Source organism: Nelumbo lutea, chromosome 5 (genome assembly GCF_056320005.1).
Source record: "Nelumbo lutea isolate HS-2025 chromosome 5, American lotus-T2T, whole genome shotgun sequence".
NCBI classification, from domain to species: domain Eukaryota; kingdom Viridiplantae; phylum Streptophyta; class Magnoliopsida; order Proteales; family Nelumbonaceae; genus Nelumbo; species Nelumbo lutea.
In genome coordinates, this window is record NC_142688.1 from 15,826,027 (window position 1) to 15,848,260 (window position 22,234).

At 37.3% G+C, this 22,234-nt stretch overlaps 1 protein-coding gene across 18 annotated transcripts in view; it reads left to right on the top strand.

The window, feature by feature from the left end:
- The window catches only part of ISA3 (isoamylase 3), a 75,463-nt gene that overhangs the window by 15,416 nt on the left and 37,813 nt on the right, over positions 1-22,234 (top strand). For all 18 annotated transcript variants that reach the window (XR_016099752.1, XM_088947268.1, XM_088947278.1 and 15 more), the window contains 4 exons: positions 19-105; positions 6,655-6,712; positions 8,844-8,907; positions 9,613-9,712. Coding sequence is in view for 17 of the 18 variants with exons in the window: in XM_088947268.1 (XP_088803394.1) it covers positions 19-105; positions 6,655-6,712; positions 8,844-8,907; positions 9,613-9,712 (309 nt within the window). In the remaining variant the exon portion in view is untranslated. The remainder of the gene's footprint in view (positions 1-18; positions 106-6,654; positions 6,713-8,843; positions 8,908-9,612; positions 9,713-22,234) is intronic.

Here is a 22,234-nt window from a genome sequence, read left to right on the forward strand (position 1 = left end):
TCTACTGGCTTATTACAGGTCATTTTGGATGTGGTATATAACCATACAAATGAAGCTGATGACAAGAATCCTTACACAACCTCATTTCGTGGCATAGATAATAAGGTTCTCTTTGAGTTCTTCTTTTCAGAATTCTAATATGTGCTTAATCATTTCTCTACTTTTGTAATATTAAACAATATGGTTTAAAATCTTATTTCAAGACTGTCATCATTTCACTTCAATTTCATGAGATTTTTAATATACTACAAATAATTTATTTTGGAAAAGGTAAAGGTAGCATGATAGCCCTAATATGGAGGAAGGAGTGTGAGAAAATAGAATGCCACACTCTTCCAACCAAACACCCTATACAAAAGCCACTAAAAACACTTAGCAAAAAAAAAAAAAAATCCATCCAATTACAGGACTACTGAAGCAGGGAAAGAATAAAAATGACCAAGGGAGACCTACAAGCATTGGAGGAGTTTTCAGGGATGAGGAAGGGAAAGTTATTGCTTTATTTTGAAGCCCTATTAGTATAGGTGATTCACTTAGAGTTGAGATCTTGGCGGTAATGGAAGGGATAAAAAAGACCAGAAGAAATGAATATTAGTAAGCTGCTTGTTGAAGGAAACTTAAAGCTGGTCATTGGTTGGCTACAAAAAAGAGGAGAATGGTATTCGGAAATTTGCTAACGAAAAAAAGAAGTTTAAGTGGCTGATCCAGGGCATGGAGATAAAGTTGCAATGGGTAAAGTGAAATGCTTATTCTTTTGCTGATACACTTGCAAGGGGTAGGAAGGGATAGTTAGTTTTGGGCTTTGTTGTAATTTTATTTTCTTTTGATGGAGGGCTAAGAGAGTTTACCTCTCCCTTTGCTTTCTTGTATCTGTTCCTTTAATGAATTTTAATAAAAGCTTCTATCACATGTCAAATATTGGCATTCGAAGGGCTCACATTCTTGTAAGTTTAAGTGTTCAATCTGTGGGTCTGCCTCAATAGTGGGACTTGTAATGTTAGTCGGCCAAATTTTCTACAGTATTATATTAGGGATGTAGATCAATTTTTTATGCATTCTTTTTGTTGATAGACTATTTTGAGGCTTTAGCCTTGCCTCCGCTTTTAGCCTTCTTAAAAAACCAACTTTTCTTTAAACAGCCTTGACCTAATAAATCTCCCCTCAATGCCTTAATGAAAGATGCATCAAATTAATTAACCATGAAACACATTTATGCATTCTTTCTATTGCCTTGGGTACCATAGTGTTTTCTGTCTTAATGTTTCAACAATCATTACATTGGAAATAAAGAAATTGAAATGTTTTATCCCAAAATATACAACACAATATCTTATTACAGATTCAAATATTTAGGTGCCAGGTGCCATTCAGAAAAAAAAAACCTTAGGTGCCAAATAGGACAATGGAATTCTGGAAATGTTTTTTTTTTTGGTGTTTCCCCCAACACCACAATGCACATAACTTAATGCAAAAAATAGTACAACCATTTCTAGTTTAATCTTCCCAACCAAGTGCATTTTTCATATGTTGAAGTCAAATCACCCATGTGGCACTTAGGTGGAGTCAAAATGGGAATGCAACACCATGGTTCTAAACACTGCCTATAATACGTACAGAGCTTTGGTGATAAATGATAAAGTCTTGGATGCAACTAGCAGCACCTCCAATTCTGCCTCACTTGTCTTCCTCTAAAGCTATTAATTTAGTGCATTTGGCAAATAGGTGATGAAAACCCAACTTTTCCTAGCACATACTACAAAGGTGATAATACAGACCTAGTTTTCTATTCAAATGGGCCACCCATAGTTAAGGACCACAAGCTTTCTCTATAAAGTTTCTCTTTTAGTCTCAAATCTCCAAAGCTTCCTGATGAGCTTTTTTCATGGCTCTAATTCTCTTCTTCCTAATTCTTTTTTTTTTTTAAAGATAAACTCTATTCTTCCTACTTCTATTTCGAGGAAGAGCGTATGCTAGAGAATATTATTAAGATGCTTTTTTTTTTGTTTGTAAATTTAGTACTTGTGCAAGACATGGTTGCCTTATCTTAACCATATAATAGTATTATCAAGACGGTGAGGTAATTTCTCTTTTGTCCTCTCTAATTGGTGTGATGATTAGTTGGTGCTAAGGTGCTGACTAGTTGATGAGAAAAATGTGTTCTAAGTTTAAGATATTGATGCAATCTCATAAATAAGTTAATATAGGTTACAACTTACAACTATGCAGGAAAAGAATGATGCTGAACATTTAGTTTACACTTTGGACCATTTCTCAATTTGTGCGTGTCATCCTTTGATGACTTAAGGAGAAACTGGGCAGCAGTGGCTTCTACAGTCTCCACAAAGAACAAATCACAAGCTGAATGGGAATCCCCACTGGATGGGGTGGTAAAACTGAATTTTGATGGTAGCTGCCAAGGTAACCCAGGGCCATCTGGAATAGGAGGGATTCTGAGAGACAAAGATAGCAACATGTTGTCTTTATTTTCGGGACCGGTGGGTGTTGGTGATTCTGTAAGGGCAGAGATACTAGCAGCGGTACAAGGTATACAGATGGCCAGTCAATTTGGAGTGAATAATTTGATAGTAGAAGGGGATTCCAAGGTAGTAGTGGGCTGGTTGACAAGTCTAGAGACAGCTTGTTGGGGCTACGGGGATCTGTTAAATAAAGTTAAATGGCTGACAAGGAATATGTCAGTCAGGTTTCAGTGGGCCAGCAGATCAGCAAATGTAATGGCTGATTCTTTGGCCAAGGAAGGGATACCAAGGGGAGATCTGTTTTGGGCCACTTTGTAACCGTGTTTCAGGCTTGTGTTTGTTTAGTGTTTATGACTCAGTCCTAGGGGGAGGTAACACCTCATGCGTCTTCCTAGGCTGAATGTACTGCTATTTTTTGAATTAATAAAACTACTCTCATTTATCAAAAAAAAAATAGTTTACACTTTTTAGTCTTTGTTTTGTAAACATAAAAATGTTAAGCCTATCTTGGGGTAGGGAATTACAACCTTTGTTTTCCAAAGAAAGAGTGCAACCCTGACTATTTGATGCTCCCTTTTTTTGTGGAAACTTCATACCAGAACTGCATTGATCGGAAGGAAGCTTAAATTTACTTCTCCATTGTCTTCTTTTATTTATTCCTTTTTTTCTCTATTATATATACCATCAGCCAATCATGTTTCATGATTCCATCACAAATATTAAGCAATAGCGTATTGTTTCAAATAATTAAAAAGGGGAGCCTAGTGCATGAGGCTCTCACCAATGCAAGGTCTAGGGAGGGACAAATGTATGTAGCCTTACCTAGGGGGATATAAACTGAGCTTTTCACAAGCTATTCGAGCTAGGCTCATGGAAAGCTTGATTTGGCTCAGTTTAAGCTGAGCTCAAGCCCAATATGTAGGCTCGTTTGCTAATTGAGCCAAGCTCGAGCCTAATGAAGCTCTGCTTGTGAGCCTAATCAAGATTATATAATATATAATATTTTAAATTATATAATAACAAATAATTTTTTATTTTTTATATGAAGTTTGGCTTACCATCGAACTTGAGCTGAGTCGAGATTGAACATACGAGCTTTTGAGTTGAGCCAAATTTGAACTTATGTCTCTAGCTTGAATTGAGCTCAAGCCTGATGTTTTTATGCCTAGCTGAACTCGAATAGCCAGTTATTTGGCTTGGTTTGGGTCGAATCCACCTCTACCCTTACCCCTAGATATACACAGAGTCTGTTTCCAAGATTTGAACCTTGGTCACCCAGGTCGCAATGGAGCAACCTAACTGTTGTTCCTAGGCCCACCCTCTTGTGGGTGACTAGGACGACTACTTGTTAATCAACTAGTCAACCTAGTTGATAGTCATCTTAAGAGGTTGTACCATGAGCACCAACTGACTTGTTGGTGATGCAGTTAGTCTGGCCCTCAACTAACTAGTTGGTCAACTAGTTATTAGCTAGTTGACACTTTGATAACACTATCATATGAAACAATGTGATGATCTCTTTCAACTTCAAAGAAAATTATTGAAATTTGTGCTTCACTACTTTTCTGTCATTTGAAGGGTTAGAGACTCTTCTTGGTGGTAAGACTCCATCCCCTCTACATCTCTTGGCTGGTCAGACTTAGCTAGCCCAAAGATTGGAAATTTGGTACTGATAACATACCGGTTATCCATTATCTTTACATCTTCTTGTACCTTGGGAGCCCTTCCTTTCATATGTCTGATTCACTCTAGTGAGTAGAGAGGCCCCCTACATTTTCTCAGATCTCCCATGGCATGATACTTTTTCCACAACCATCTATCTACAAGCTTTACTGTCTAAAATGTTCAATACATCTTCACTATCTCCATTAGGTGTTAATACATCTCCAAACACCCTACCCAACCCCACAAAGAGAAAAAAAGGAAAAACTGTCATGAGCTTGCTTTCATTGAGAACTATATTTGATTAACACCAGTTTGAGTTTGTGCTCATCTACAATCTTACCGAGGAAATTTTTTGTTGAAAAGGTAAGTTACTAAAGCTTCTTTTCCTTGACTATGGCTGGAGAAATATTTGCATCATATAAATCAGTCTTGTGAAGGTCAATATAAATAGGTCTTAGTTAAGAAGAATAAGTTTACCTTTTGGTTTTAGATGCAGTGTTGTGAATAGCATGCAATATGTACAGCATGTATTTTTCAAGCATAAATATCGGGTACAATATGTAATTAAGAAAATATCCGGTATACATAATTTACAGCATTGATCTTTCAAATCCAGATGATTGTTCTTCGGTTTAGCTGATTTTCTTGACCAAAAAATCCCTCTAGGAGTTAGACCCTGTCCAATTAATGTTTCTATGGATGTAGAGCGGAACAGTGGATTGATGTGTTGTGATGTTGTAGATATCATATTAGCATATAAGTTGGCACTACCCATGGTAACCTGGTAAAATGTGCAGGCTGTGGTTACTGTTTTGCTCTCTCATCATCATCGTCATCTTTTTTGTTTTATAGATGGTTGTGTTCATACTAAAGAGTGTCAAATTAATCCTTGATTTTACATGAAGTTTTCTGCATTTCCTTTCCTGATAAGTATGAGTCTTTTTTTTTTTTTTTCTGGTAGTAGAATAAAAAGGCAATTTATTAAGAAAAAAAGGAAAAGAAAAAGTACAATGGAGGTGATAAGGAATCACCCACAAAGAAAAAAGAAGGAATCCAAGAACAGCACAAACTCCTGAGCCCAAGCAAAAACAGCTTTAATTTTAATCCTCGGACAATAACCCCCACTTGCTTCCAAAGCATGCAACCCTCAACAAAAACAGAACAAAAAAAAAAAAAAAAGAAAAAACCCAACCAACAGAGAAACCTAAACAAAAACCTCAAAACTAACAATACTTCGAGTTAGGACATTTCAACAATGATTGGGTACTGAAGCTCTAATTCCCAAAACATTTTCCTAGTGTAGTCTTCCCCTCCTAGAACCAATAAGCCCATTTTTTTGCTGACTTGGCGGCTAGTTTCGATCACCTTGTCCACATCCACTTTTTTCTCAATTTTTTGAACTCTGTCAAACTCCACTCCTTCCTCTTCAGCTTCATCGATTTCCTCCTCTGAGCTATCCACTTCCCCCAACAAAACCCCTTCTTTTGCCAGGGATTTTTCAGTAAAATCTACTGGCCTAACTCCTTTATCACCACAAACTGGAAATTGGTTTGAAAGGTTCTCAGCAATAGAATCTTTAAGCAAGCAAGTTTTGTTTTTAAATTTTTTTCCCTTCTGTACACTCTCTTGATTTTGCTACTTGGGCCTATGATTTTGAGTCCATCTTTCAACCTAGAGAAGACCTTGGTAATGCTAATTAGATGCCCCATATTCGTGCTCTTCATCTTCTTGGCGTTCCCTGAGGATTTCGAAAAGGAATCACAGTCTCAACATCCCATCTTTTCCTGTTCCCTGCTTCTTCCTACCAAGATCTTTTCCCAATTTCTCTATTAGAACTTCTGATAAAAAAACCTCTTTCACCTCAGGAAACTTATCAACTTGATCACTTACAATATCCTCTTCAGCAGTAACTGACCTCAAAACTGAAGTCAGAGGAACATCCAAAACAGAGACCTCATCTAACTGCTGCGAACTAATTCTGTTCCTAATATCCTGAGCTTCTGCCACTGTCTCTCCTTCAATCATAGACAGGGGAATAGCAGACTTTACCTCTCCAAAGCAAACAACCTGAAGGTGCTCTTGCTCCACCCCTTTCGGCGCTGTTAGAGTCTCCTGGCTTTTTTCTTGGCTGCTGTTAACATCCACAATCTCCGAATCAGTAGAAGGCAAACTCTCCAATGCTTTGTCTTCTTGATAAGGTCCAACTTGGAGAGGAGAACTTTCCTGTCCAGGACTCTGAACGAATGAACTATTTTCCTAGTTGAACTTTGTTATCACCCATTCCCAAGTATCATCATCATTCCTGCTCTTCGTCTGAGCAGCTTTCCTAAATTTCTCTGTCTAATAAGTATAAGTCTATATCCTGCTATTCACCAGACACACATCTTTCTAGTTTGAGGTGGAAGGTCCTTACTGAATATGCATATGAGTTTTTTAACTAGGTGCTCTCAGCTTTATCTCTCAATTATAATTTTCAGACTAATCAAAAACTTTTATGCTAATCCATCTGCAGGTTTACTATATGGTTGACTTCAACAACAATGGTCAATTGCTTAATTTCTCAGGATGTGGTAATTTTCTCTATCTTCCATGAATTCTTTATCTTCTAAGTTTGTTACAACTTAAAATACCTCTTACTTGCAATTCTTGAAAACATAATCATGTATTTTCTTCACTTTAGGCTTGTCGTTTTCTTTTTGATGAGTTATTAGTGTGTGTTAAGAAAGGAAAGAAGCTATAAAACTTAAAGACACTTCACTTTAGACTTCTCATTTACACTAATTTTTGCTAAAGGACCTACAGTATCATAAATAAGGTTACTTGTGAAGGCCTGTTTGAGCATATAATGCAATCTATTGTTGGAACTAGTTTACCTTTTATGGCCTTTTTCCTATTAATTCTCCCTATAAATCCTTAAAATGGAGCAGTATTGCGTTTTCCCTTGTTAATAAGAAGACAAAAGATATGCTATAGGAAATGATTTAAAAGGTGCACCTGGGTGCATAGGAAAGGTGCATTTCAGCCCAGCCTGGTGCGCCTGGTATGCCTTGTGTTGAGTTTTTGGGCTGATATTACTTGTTTTATTTACATAGCATAGTTAGGGAGTTATTGGGCCTTAGGCCCATTAGTTTATGTTTTAAGTTAAGAGTGCTTATTCAGTTCTTACAAGTAGCCGACTTACTAAGGGCATACTTGTCTTTGTAATCTCTTTTATTTGTGAGTATATAATCTAATGAAAGGGGTGGCCAGACTTAATTTTTGGCTTCTCCCATTCTCTTCAATCTCTCTCCTCTTTCTTTCTTTGCAGAAACCTTCTATTCTCTTCATTTTCTTCTTTCTTTTACAGTTTTTACATCAAAGCAGGTGTTCCAAACTTTTCTACTCCTTGCTTCTCTTCCCAGGCGTGCACCCGAGTGAAATTTTGCACTTTTTGTGTTTTTTGAAGCATGGTGGCAGAGCCCCTGGACCCTTGACCGAGCCCCTTGAGGCAAACCCCGACAAGTCCATGTTAGGGTCTTAAATTCTTAACACATACATGGAAAATAGTTTTTAATTTTAATTGATGTTCCTTATCTCTTAAAAATTGTCTTAAGAAGAATGAATTGACAATATAAGCAAAAGGAGAGGGTTCTCGGAGCGTCGGTGAGTGAGCTGGAGTGGAATGTATAGCTGGTAGAATTAGAGGAATGTGATTAGGAAGGAAATAAATAGATTGAAAGTCCATGTGCTTGAATTGTTTGAATATGTTTTATACATTATGTTTAATTTTATGTTTTCCAGTTTTTCACTTTCGATATGTTTTATATGTCATGTTTATGTATTTTAATTTGATCTAATAGGATTTTTAAAACATTTAGTTTTAAATTTAAGTATACTTTTTAATTAATATTATTTTGATTTTTTTTTAATTTTCCTTTCTTTTGAATTTCTATACATTTTTTTGAAAACTTTGTGCTTTGTTTCAAAAGGGCGTGCGCCTCACCTTGTGCCTTTCGGCTTGGGTGCAAAAATGCCCTTGCGTTTCTTTTGCGCCTTGTGCTTTTAAAACATTGGCTATAGGGATTTATCTTTCAAGTGAAATCAGTTAATTTCTTTATAATTTGGGCATTGAATATGTAGACTTTCTCTGAAATAACGAAATGAGTTTTTAATTTCTTGACCAATCTGGCTGAATCTCCATATCTACTTATAAGAGCTAGTTGTTTATAATTAGTTATTTCCATTGTTTATAATTTCTTGCAGCAAATCTTGCAGTTCTAGAGGTAGGAGTGTACAGCTATCATCTCTATTCTGACATGATTCCTTAAGACAAAGTGAAGTGTCTATGTTGGCTGTGAATTTTGCAGAGGGTTCAGCTATACCTTCTGATTGAAGAAAAATATGCTTCTGAGGTTATGCAGATCTTCAGTTTAAGTAATGCTGTGATAATGTAGTCATGGAGAAATATTTATTGTTCTCTCGTCTTTTTTCCTTTTCTATTTTTGGTTTATTCAATGGTTTGATAATTCCTAGAAACAAGGGAGAGTAAAGATGATAATCAGAGAGCACATTTAACTGGTGTATCTTATTTGTGCTTGCCCTTCTTGATTTTTGCTCCTTCAATTTAGCCAACCATCTTTTGACTGCTTTGCGTCAGAAATAAAATGGTTTTGTTCTTGCCTATTGGGTGTTCTCATCTGCATCTTTTGTTCTTGTTTTCAGGGAACACATTAAATTGCAACCACCCTGTGGTCATGGAACTTATACTTGGTAGTTTAAGACATTGGTATGAGTTTGTGCTTATGGAATTCAAATGGCATCTTCTTTGTTTATAAGTTTCTGTTCTATGAGAACTCTGGATGTGCAAGTTGTTTTCTGATAAATCTAAGTTGTATTGTACAACATTTCCTAAAGTTCATGCAGTGATGTGATAAATTGTCCGATTGAATATAGTGTTATTAAACTATGTTATTGCTACTTGATTTCAACCTCAATTATATTTGAAGTTGTGGTTTAGACTATTTCATAAACTTGGAATGCACATCTTGTTGTGAGATGTCATGAGATATTTTCATCCTTTGTCATTTAGTGCAAATTAAAAATTGCTTGCATGGGGAAACATGGTTGTTTGGAAGCCATTATATTTCAGTATTCAGCTCAGCTTCAGGGCTCATGGGGTTGATTGGTTAGCAATATTCTTTCTCATGCTTTTAGGTGTGATTGCAATATTTTCTGAGATTTCTGGGTTGCAGTTTTTCTCCTTCTCATATATTATTTTATAAGTCTTTTATATTGCTTTCTTGGTCGTGCCCTTTTAAAAGTTGCTAATTTTCTACACCATTAGGAAAAACCTATACCTTTTTTTGTTTTATTTTGGATGTTCATATCATTTAAGGCCAAGCTCTCTCTCTCTCTCTCTCTCTCTCTCTCTCTCATTCTCTCATTTTAATCTTGAAACTTATGTACCTCCTGGGGTGGTAACCATTAATAGGGTCACAGAGTACCATGTGGATGGATTTCGTTTTGATCTTGCAAGTGTTCTTTGTCGAGGAATGGATGGATCTCCACTCAATGCTCCCCCAATTATTAAGGTATGTTTGCATTTTTCATCATTTACGAACCAAATACAAGATTTTCTCTTTGAAAATTATGTTTTTATCAGTAATACAGAATGTAATAATAGATGTAAAAAGAGCTTCACTTGTCTCCTTACATAGAATGAGAAAAGCAAGAAAAATGTACCTTCAGCAATTCTCAGATCCCTCTTTCATGTGTCCAGTGACAAGTTGCATGTCCCTGTCAACTTCCATTTGATGGACACTTAGATGTAACATCTTCCTTCTTTTTCCTTGCTTATTTGACATAAATAAACAGCTGATGTGCATGATGAATGCCATTAACTGGGTTAGACTCTTGGGCACATGTTGGGTTCATAGTTTTCAAAGCGCCAAGGCGAGGCTAGGCGACAGGGGGGCACCTAGGTGATGGATTTTTTTTTTAAGTAAAAACATGTATCCTAGGGTAGTTCCCTAGGTTCCATAATCATATTTCCTTAATAAATATCGATATTTTTCATAATAAAAGTATAAACTTCATGTTAAAGTATAGAAAATCAACATATTCCAACATATTCATGAGAAGAAAAAGAAGAAAGAAAAGAAAATTCGAAAAATGTAGGGGCCGAATCCCTATTTCTGTTATAGGAAAAGAAGGAAAGAAAAGGTGGAAGAAGAAGAAGAAGAAATTGGTATATAAAAACACAAAATTAGTAAAGAAAAAGAAGAAAATGTGTTGATTGGACAACATTTTATGTTCTTTCTTACTTATTGGTTCAGGTTTTGAAGTCTTTGAGGGTTCAATACAGCATTTAGCAATGTTTGTGTTGATTAAACCCTAACAAATAAGAAAATAACAAAAAGAAGTTAGTATATAAACACACAAAATGAACAATTTAGTTTAAAAATGTATGTTTTATAATTATAACCTCAAAAAATTAAGAATATAAAAGTTTGTTATAGCACGCTATAGAAAACTGCTTGGCGATTAGGCGAGGTGAGACTCCAAGGGTGCCTTGTCGCCTAGGCATCACCTTGATAACTATGGTTGGGTTTTGATCCTCGTGCCTGTGTCCATGCAACACTTCCTAAAAGTTGATCCATTTACATTATCCAATCCAGAAATGACTAAATCCAGACAAAGGTACTACAGGTCAACATTTCTGTTTGAAATGGTAGAAAACTGATCTGCTTCATTCCATTGCCAATCGGCATATTTATACAGTAAGCTGCTGCAATAAATAGAAAAAAACTTTCTAAATCAATCCCTATAATTAAGGGAATCAATCCCTATAATTAAGGGACTAACCTTTTTAATCCCCATATTTAAGGGATTATATTTTTCCACAATCCTAGGAATACATATTCACATAATTCTATTTTTACACAATTACCAAATATAAATGCTAACTACATATACATCTACACCAGTAATCCCACGTTTTCCAACACTCCCCCCCAAGCTGGTGAATAGAGATCCTCCATTCCCAGCTTGGCTATAATTCTTCTAAAGTCTGTACTATTGAGCCCTTTAGTAAGTACGTCGGCCAGTTGCCCTTTTGTAGATACATAGGGAGTGCAAATCAACTTGCTGTCCAGTTTCTCTTTTATAAAGTGTCGGTCAATTTCGATGTGCTTCGTCCTGTCATGTTGAACAGAATTGTGAGCAACATTGATGGCTGACTTGTTGTCACAATACAGTTTCATAGACTCTTCTTGTGGAATCTTCAGGTCTTCTAAAATTATCTTCAACCAGAGTAATTCACATGCTCCTTGTGCCATAGCCCTGAATTCTGCCTCTGCACTTGATCGAGCCACTGCATTTTGCTTCTTACTCCTCCAAGTTACTAATTTTCCTCCCAAGAAGGTACAGTAACCAGAAGTGGACCGTCTATCTACTGGAGATCCTGCATAATCGGCATCTGTATATGCTTCAAGAGCCAGTCCCCCATTTCTTTTGAATAAAATTCCTTTCCCTGGATTGGCTTTCAAATAGTGCAGAATTCGATGAGCAACCTGCAGATGAACTTCTTTAGGATTATGCATAAACTGACTTATTACACTTACAACGTATGCAATATCTGGCCGTGTATGTGCAAGATAAATGAGTTTTCCAACCAGTCTTTGGAACATCCCCTTGTCTACACTTGCATTCTCGCTGGCTTCTCCAAGTTTATGATTGAGATCTATAGGCGTGGAAGCTGGTTTACATGCCATATTTCTTGTTTCTCTCAAAAGATCAACAACATACTTTTGTTGAGAGATAAAGATGCCTTGTTTAGAATGTGCAACTTCAATTCCGAGAAAATACTTTAGTCTCCCCAAGTCTTTTATCTCAAATTCTCTGGAAAGGCAGTTTTTCAATGCTTCCTTCTCCTTTTTATCATTCCCAGTAATGATTATATCGTCCACATAGACTAATAGTGTAGTAACTCCCCCTGAGGCTGTGTGTTTGGTAAACAATGTGTGGTCACCTTGACTTTGCTTGTAACCTGTACTAAGCATCACCTTTGTAAACCTTCCAAACCATGCTCTTGGAGATTGTTTGAGGCCGTATAGTGCTTTCTTCAACCTATAAACTTTGTTCCCCTTAACGCCTTCTCCAAAACCCGGTGGAATGTCCATGTATATCTCCTCTTCTAGATCACCATGGAGAAATGCATTCTTTACATCAAACTGTTGCATATCCCAATTATAGTTAGCAGCCAAAGACAACAACACCCTTACTTTATTCATTTTTACTACTGGGGCAAAAGTTTCCTGATAATCTACCCCATAAGTCTGTGTATATCCCTTGGCTACCAGTCGTGCTTTGTACCTTTCTAATGACCCATCAGATTTGTACTTAATTGTGAACACCCATTTACAACCTCCAGTCTTCTTGTTTCTTGGTAGATCCACAACTTCCCATGTGTTGTTCTTTTCTAGTGCCTCCATTTCCACTCTCATGGCTTTTCTCCACTCCTTATTAGAAAGTGCCTCGGCTAGAGTATTAGGAATTGGAATGGTGTTAAGGCTGGCTAGAAAACTTTTATGGGATTTAGAGAATCTTTGGAACGACACAGATTTGGCTAAAGGGTACAATGGACGTTTGGTACATTCTCTGGTTCCTTTTCTCAGTGTAATAGGTAGGTCATACTCAGACTGTGAAGGTGCAGGTTCATGTTCTTGGACTTGCACAAGTTGAGGATCTGGATTTCTTCTCCTAGAGCAAACCTGCATATATCTCACATCATCATGCACATCATTGGTGGGGTTAACAGTGTCTGAATTTGGTTCAGTGGTCGGGTTGTTTGACTCTTGTTGAGACTCGGGAATGTGGGGCTTAGAGGATTGTGACTCAGAGGGATGTGATTCTTGACGGTTGGATGACTGTGAGGAGGGCAATACATCTAAGGAGAGTAGATCTGAGGCCTTATCTTCCATTAATGAGGGCTCCCCTTGAAGATAAGGTTGAGTGAAAAAGGATTGTCCCTCCTCAAATGTGACATCAATGGAGGTGTAGAATTTTCTGGTGGCTGGATGATAACATTTATAACTGTAGGTTTTCAGGACTGCTATTCAGTCTTGAACATTAAGAGATTTCATGTTCGATGAGAAGAGAAAGTGAAGAAGAAGTAGAAGAAAGAGTGGTGAAAGAGCAGTAGAACACAAATTTTGAGGAGAAGAACAAAATGTCAATATTCTGCCGCCGCCACTTTAAGTTAATATATATATGTTATGCTAGTTACATGAAAGGACATATCTGCCCTTGGTGTTTACATCATAACTGCTAACAAATAACAAACAATATAAAACTGAAACTAGGAATAACAGAATAGCAAAATGAGCACAGCTGTGACTAGATACATTCTACCCTATGGACAGAGTGGGACCACAGCTGTGGGGCCCACATCAATGTTCCCTACAATCCCCTTCAAGTTGGGAGTATATGTTCATCATTCCCAACTTGGATAGATCCGCCTCTAGCTTCTTTCTTGATACGACTTTAGTGAGGATGTCTGCTAGTTGCATACTGGATATGATGTAAGGGAGGCATACTTCTTGAGATGAGATCCTCTCTCGCACAAAATGGCGGTCAACTTCAATGTGTTTGGTTCTGTCATGCTGTATTGGATTATGTGCTATATTAATGGCGGCTTGATTATCAAAGTACAGCATCAGGGACTTCTCATACTCAATACCCAACTCCTTAAGTAGAGATCTTAGCCCAAGGATTTCAGCCACTCCATTGGCCATGGACCTGTATTCTGCTTCAGCACTTGACCGGGAGACAACACTTTGTTTCTTACTTCTCCAGGAGACAAGGTTTCCTCCCATAAGGGCACAATATCCTGAGGTAGACCTTCTGTCATCAACACTCCCAGCCCAATCAGCATCAGTATAGACCTCCACCTTCATGTGATTGTTGTTCTTGAATAGTATACCCCTACCTGGGCATCTCTTCAAGTAGGCTAAGATTCTTTCTACCACAAGAAGATGTGTGGTTCTAGGAGAATGCATGTACTGGCTGACAACACTAACAACATAAGTAATATCTGGCCGAGTGAGGCAGAGATATAGGAGCTTTCCCACCAGTTGCTGGAACATAACTTTGTCTTCAAGAAGCTCCCCACTCTCGACACTAATCCTGTGATTCTGTTCAATTGGTGTATCTGCAGGCTTGACACCTAACTTTCCAGTTTCTGCCAACAGGTCTAGGACATATTTCCTATGAGATATAAAGATCCCCTGTTTGGATCTAGCAACCTCAATACCCAAAAAATACCGGAGTACACCAAGGTCCTTCACCTCAAATACTTGGTGAAGAAGCTGTTTAAGAGACTCAATCTCATGGCTATCATTCCCTGTGACCACAATATCATCAACATATACTGCCAGTAGTGTCAAAGAGGACTCCACCCTGATGAATAGGGTATGATCTGACTGGGTCTGTACATGTCCAAACTTCACAAGTGCTAGTCTGAATCTATCGAACCAAGCCCTAGGTGATTGTTTCAAACCATACAAAGCCTTGTTGAGCCGGCAGACCTTCTTACCTATTTCTGCATCATAGAATCCAGGAGGCAAACGCATGTAAACTTCTTTAAACAAGGAAGGAAGCATTGTTTTTAAAACAGGAAATGAAGGATGAGCGAACCGAAAGTGATGACGCTAAATTAAATCTTTATTGGAGGTAGATAAGGATGACTCGTGTGTGACATGCATAACAGTGTGAGATGGTTTGTTGGTTTCTTCAAGGTAGTAGAGTCCATCCCTTTCCTTAGCAAGTCCAATCTTCTTCCCCGAAACCTGGTCTTGAAATACACAGTAAGAAGGAAAGAACATAACATTGTAGTTCACATCTTGGGTGAGTTTATGTATAGAGATAAGGCTAGTGGATAACTTAAGAACATGAAGCACATTTTTAAGTAATAGGGATGGAGTAATTTGAATATTCCTAATCCCTACCACTGTGGTGAAAGAACCATCAGCAACAAAAATTTTTCTATTACTAGGATAGGGTGTATAGGTGAGAAAATGTAGTGAAGAGGGTGTCATGTGGTTAGTAGCTCCAGAATCAAGAATCCATGGAAAAACACTAGCCGAGACATGTAATCCTAGAGATAAAGACTCACCTGAGAGGGCAAGAGAGGTAGAACCACTTCCTGGTTTCAAGGATTTCAGGAAACTCCTTAGCCTTTCAATTTCTTCATCATTAAATGGCCCCTGAATTGAGTGTTCTTGCTACGGGATTGTGGAGACATTATGGGCCTGTTGAACTGCTTTCGAAACTCCTCGATTTCCCCATTCCTTGCTGGATGTGGGAGGTTTCCCATGAAGTTTCCAGCAACGATCTTTTGTGTTTCTAGGCTTCTTGCAATAGGTGCACCAGAGGTTATCGTTAGAGTCACAGGTGGTTGTGTCATGAGCCAAGTTGTGATTGTTCTCACCCTTTGAACCACTGTAATTTCCTCCCCTTGCCACCATGGCTGAGCCTTCGGGATCTTTAGGCTCAAGCATGATTCCACGACGGCTTTCCTCAGCTCTAACAAGGGCTATGGCTTCATTCAATGGAGGCACTTCTTCGGTTTGGATGGGAGCACTAGTTACAGTCACGTCGGACATTGTTAATGGAGGAAGAATAAGGCCAGCAGGAAAGGAGAATAAAGAAGGGAAGAACTGACCAGAATAAAGGAGAATAAAGAAACACTTCTGGTTACAGATCAACACTGAAGACCAGAAAAACACGAAGAGAAAAAACTGGCAATGAAGGCCGAAAAAAATTCTCAAGGTTGGCAAACCTAGAGCTCTGATACCATGCTTGAAATGGTAGAAAACTTATCTGCTTCATTCCATTGCCAACCGGCATATTTATACAGTAAGTTGCTGCAATAAATAGAAAAAAAACTTTCTAAATCAATCCCTATAATTAAGGGACTAACCTTTTTAATCCCCATATTTAAGGGATTATATTTTTCCACAATCCTAGGAATACATATTCACATAATTCTATTTTTACACAATTACCAAATATAAATGCTAACTACATATACATCTACACCAGTAATCCCACGTTTTCCAACAATTTCCTTGCTTTAAAAAATCCCTTGGTTCTTTTCTTTCCAATCCTCCAAAATGCTATTGGAGAAGATGACACTCTACCATAGCATTGCCTTGTGACAGCCTATGACACTAGAGATGGAAACAAGCATGGATGAGGGAAAAAAGGATATGACTCTATTTCTTGAGATCCAGGACTTGGATATGTGTACATGTATCCCATTTAATATGGTGATTGATACCTGTCATCCTATGGGGATCAGAGCTCCATTTGGTCTCTGGTCTGAACTCTCAAACCTGTAAATCCTGAAAGAAGAGAAAGAACAAGTCATGCGTCCATCACTCCATGGAGCCATTTCCTATGAAAGGAGAAAAATATGATCAATTACCAAAGTGCCCTTAAAGGCCTACTCAGAGAGAATAAAACAAAAGGATTATACACAAAAATGATACATCAGCCCTATATTAGTACAATAGACCCTACTATATACAAGTCATGCATCCATCTGTTCACAATACAATGCCATTTAATTTAGTTTTAAGCTAAATATAATTCATCAGTGCTTACATTTTATAAACTTCAAACTTCTAATGCCTACAACTTTTCCATAGTATGGTTTATTAAAACATAACACTTATATTCTTACTATCTACTCTAGAAGTGTCCATGCAGTATCCTTTATCCCATTGGGTACATAACTTGTCTGATATAGGTAGGTGAAGCATGGACAGATAACTGGGTATCGTAGGTTTGCCACTTTGAGAAGATCTCATAGGATATCTCCCAATATCTTTAATACTTGTATAAATCAGTTCATTCTCAACAATTTAAAGAAGGATGTTTATAAGTGCAAAGGCATCCTACAATCAATGAAAAGTTGTCTACAATTTTCCTGTTTTATCATAGATGATATGGTTTTCCATCATGAGACTCCTTTCCATTCTGGTGGTCAGTGGTTGGTTTGCTATCCATATGTTGTGAAAAACTCCGAAATACAGATTTGTGTAGCACACAAAACGAAGTGAAAATAGAGTAAAGAGAAGTGAAAGAACAGATAACACACAAATTTACGTGGTTTGGCTTATAGCCTACGCCCATGGGAAAAGGAGGAGCAGAAATCCACTATAGAATCAACAATGGTGAAGAATACAGAGTTGTGCACAACCTTTCTTATAGAAAACCCTAAACCCCAAATACACCCCAAGTCTCTTGGCTTCTCTTTTAATCCAAAAGATACATACAAGAGAAAACTCCCAAACTAAATAACTCTTATATTTGGGTCAGATCTATAAGCTGAATATGAATTGGGTTCTACAAGTTTCTTGATCATCTCCTTCACAAAGTGAGTGCAAGATGAAAGTGATAAAGAACAGTATTGTGAAATGCAGTATGTACAAGGATTGTAAGATTGAATATGAAGAACAACAATAAATATCAAGAGCAAAGACAAGAGCAGTAGAAAACACATAGATTTTATAGAGGTTTGGCCAAACCCAGCCTACATCCTCTCCTCAGGTAACTCCCTGAGAAATTCACTATACTAGCTAGACTTCTGAGTGCCAGCAAAACCTTTACACCAGTTGGACTTCTAGGTGCCAACAAGACTTTTACAATCACCAAATAGCTTTCCAGGTGCTATTCGAACCTTTCAGTGTTCTATCCCAGGACACTCAACTAACCTAGCTAGAAATCCATTAGCTGATTAACTACAATAGGTAAAATGTATGAAATAACAAATAACAATCAAGATAATGCCTTTATAAGGTTGATGTGCAATTACAAAACAAACTATTCAGATGCAAGAGAATGCATAACAATATATGGGTTGCAACACTTGAAAAGATTCATGTTTCTCAGTGACAATTAATTAAGCTCCAATGGCTTCTTACCTTTTCTCACAAAGATGAAACTCTTTTAGCACAAAATCTCTTTACACTCTTTTTCTCTTTTGATTTTTCTCTCTATTTCACTTGGAACTTTTTGTTCAAGTCACTTTCCACATTTTTCATCTCGAACTCATGCATAAATAGCATGAGTCAAATGGTAGAACATTTATGGCCATTATTGATCCGGTGGGAGAGGATAAAACCACTCTAGGAAACATTTAGGGCTTGTTCCCAATGAGGTTGAAGGCTTACCAAAAGAGGAATGAGCTGTTGAACTTTCAAACGATAAAAAATCTAGCTTAGCATCACAAAGTAGTTGACTATGATGACCAAGTAGTCAATTGCATCAATCTGTTAGAGAGCTAGTAGTCGATTACTATGTGCAAAAAGGAATCTTTCTTCTCTTATAGTAGGCTACTACCTTTTGATAGTTGACTACTAGATAAAACCAATCTTGGCGGTCACAACTAGCTGACTACTACCTTTCTGGTAGTTGACTACTAGGTGACACCAGGCTCGACTGTCACAACTAGTTGACTACTACCACTTGGGTAGTTGACTACTAGGTACAACCCAATCTGATCACTCAAGTAGTCAACTCCCATGGCCAGGGAGTCAACTCCTTAGGCTTCCAAACTTAAGAGTTTTCATGATCTTATCCACGATAGAGTCTGAAAAAATAAAAAAACCTAAGAACTCTTAACCATTAGTCTCTAAGGTTGTGGTAGAACCAAGGTAGGTTTGAGTTTAGCCCATAGTAGTGCATCTTGCAAATTGATTACATCAAGTCCTAATAAATGTAATAATCTTGTAAGCTCTAGAACTTGACATCTTGTTCATGAGAGTAGGCTTCCATTTCCTTGGATAGGCTTCAGTGCATTTGATGGATTAGTTGGTATCTCTGCAAACTTATCTTTCAAATCATTGGCAGTCTTAATGAGTTTGCTATCATTAAAACACATAGGTTCAACAATTACTTAGAAAAAGAGAGAGAAAACATTATAACAGCCCAACCACACCACCAACTCCACCTAACCAATCCCTTAGACCAACATTAGCAAACTTTCAAAAGGCTTGAATCACAACCATACACTTAGGACCCTACAAAAATAGATGAATGATGAAAATGGAAACAAGCATTCTTTTCATGTCCAAAGATGTTGGGGATTGGATGGTTCTTCCTTTCTTTCTCCATCTACATCTAGACAAGATATCTCCACTTTGGTATTGGACAAAGGCTTTGGATCCTTCTTGCATCTACAATGCAATCTACTTCCCTCAAGATGATATACCTCTCCCCTATCTTCTTTCACTACATCCAACTTTGATGACTAGTTGAATCCAGATAATGGTTCCCCAAGTTCTAATTTCCCTTTGTCAAATTATCTTCATCACAGCTTTATTCTAATGTGATGGACTAGATGATTGAAAAATATATATTTTTTAAATATGTTATGTAATCAAGGTGTGAAATCAATAGATATTTCACCTCATCTTTTCATTTGGCTATAATAGAAAGAATTTATTATTACTAGAGGCCTTCTTATTTCTTGTAAATCATTATTTTAGCCATTGATTTTGTAAAAAGGAATGCGTTATTGGAGTTATATATTTATATGCATATCAATGTTTTAAAAGGCATTTGAGGCACACCTGGAAGCGTGCCCCGAGGTGAGGTGCACTCAAAATGCTGTGAAGCGTATGCTGGAAGTGTAGACGCCTTTGAGGCGTACTCTTCAAAACGCAAGAGGAGTTCTTCTGTCTTGAGGCATACCAAAGGCATATGCCTCAAGACAGAAGAACTCCTCTTGCGTTTTGAACTACACCTCACACCTCCAAGTAGTGGAATGATCGTATCATGCCTCTATATTTTAAAACATTGATGTACATGTTATGATTGTTTAAGGGCTGGATTTGTAAGCTAGATATGGAGAAAGCTTACTATCATGTCAATTGGTCATTTTTTATTGTGTTACTTAAGAGGGATTTTAGAGAGATGTAGAGAAAAGGGATATGAGGATGCTTATAGTCATATAGTTATACAGTTCTTATTAATGGAGTGATACACAACCTTCTTTTTATCTTGAAGAGGGCTCAGGCAAGGGGGACCTTATCTCAATTGTTTACTTTGGTTATAAATGTCCTTAGTAGGATGGTTACCATGGGAAATACGTTGGGTTTAATTAGTGGGTGGAAGGTGAAAAGAACAGGTGGTTGTGACTTATCTACAATTTGCAGATGACATCATAGTTTTCAACCAAGATAAAGGGGAGGAAGGAGTGAGTAGTGATTTAAAAGGTGTGAGCGCACATGCAAGGTGCATTTTAGGGTATGCGCCTCACCTAGGTCCTAGGGGCATCACTTTCAAAAGGTGCGCACCTGGTGTGCCTAGGCTTATGCTTGGTCACCTTGCACTTCAGCCCAGGTGCACACTTTTTAAAAAATTTGCACTTTATTTTGTTTTTTTTTGTGCCTCCAAAAACCTCATATTTGCTAAAATTTGTCATTTATTCATCTTAATAAAAGATATTTTTTTGATCAATAACTTAAGTTCATTAATTATTAAGCCAAAGGAGATAGACTCTCTTAACTTCTCCAGATAGAAGCCATAAAATGAATTACAGTGTAGCCCAAAAATTAGAGTTTCTTCCCACCCCTTGTTTAGCTAAAGCATCAGCCATGGAGTTGGCATCTCTCTTAACCCAATTTATCTTGACATCCATTCCTTGCGTCAAGTATTTAAATTTCCTTCTCATTCATGAAAGCCCATAATCCCCTCTCCTCTTTTTGAATCCAGCCAATAACCAGCTTAAAATCCTCTTCAATTAATACCTTAGTAAGGTTAAGCTCTTTGGCTCTCTTGGCTCCTTCCAACACAGCAAAGATTTCTGCTCTTAACGAGTCCCCAACACCAGTTGGAGCAGAGAAAAGAGCCACAGTTTTGCCATTTTCATCCCTAAAATCACCTCCAATACCTGAAGGTCCAGGATTTCCTTCACTGCTACCATCAAAATTCAGCTTGATGAAACCATTAGTAGGGGGAGACCAAGTAGGTACAACTAACTCTTTCAATGGATCAGATTCAGCCACTTATCTCCACTTCCTTCTCAAATCTACCGTGCGAATGCCATAAAAAATATTTAAAATTTTCACCAAATGGATCACCCTAACTATAACGACTTCAATTAGAGCATCCAAACTTCTTTCTTTGCCTTCAAACAGCCTTTGATTTCTCTCTTCCCAAATAGTCCAACAAACTACAGCCCTTAAACCTCTCCATAATGTTTTTCCCCTCTTCTTTTGCCAGTTAACAAAGGTAGGGTCAAACAGCCTTTGAAGATTTGGCGGGGGGATCCACCTCCACCCAAACAAGGAAGAAGACCATTCCCAAATTGACTGTGTAAGGGGACAGAATATTAGTAGGTGATGAGTGGATTCACCATTTGCCTTACAAAGGATACACCAGTGAGGGGACAAGCAGCAATTAGGTTTTTTCGTTTGAAGAAGCTCACAAGTAATAAAAGATATTTTCAAAATACAGTTAAAATTATAAATTTTTATAGGGATTAAAAATTTAAGGCCCTAATGTGGTCTTTTTTGGGCTTGCCTCAAGGGCCTTGGTACAAAAGCTGATCGTAAAATCAGGAATACATAATGTTTAACATCAGATTGAGGGAAAATGAAGAGATAGAGAGCTTTACATGTTTGAATATGTTTTGTATATTATACTATTTTATTTTTAAAATTTTTTAAATATATTTTACATAATATGTTTATGTATTCTAATTTGAGATAATAGGTTTTTTTAACCATTTATGTTATAATTTAAGTTTATATTTTTAATTAATATGATGTTTAATATTTTTATTTTTTTGCATTTTTTGAAAAATTTGGATTTTTTTTTTTAATTTTTGGCATTTTTTCACCTTGCTTCAAAAAGGCATGTGCTCGTTCCTTGGGCGTAAAATGCCCCTTGTGCTTATTTTGCGTGTTGCGCTTTTAAAACACTAGGAGTAACGAGCTTTTACTACTCAAGTGTTTTGAATGAATCTTGAATCTAAAGGTAAATTTAGGCAAAAGATGCTTACCTGATCTGAATTTATAAGAGGCTACTCTAGGAGGTTTACT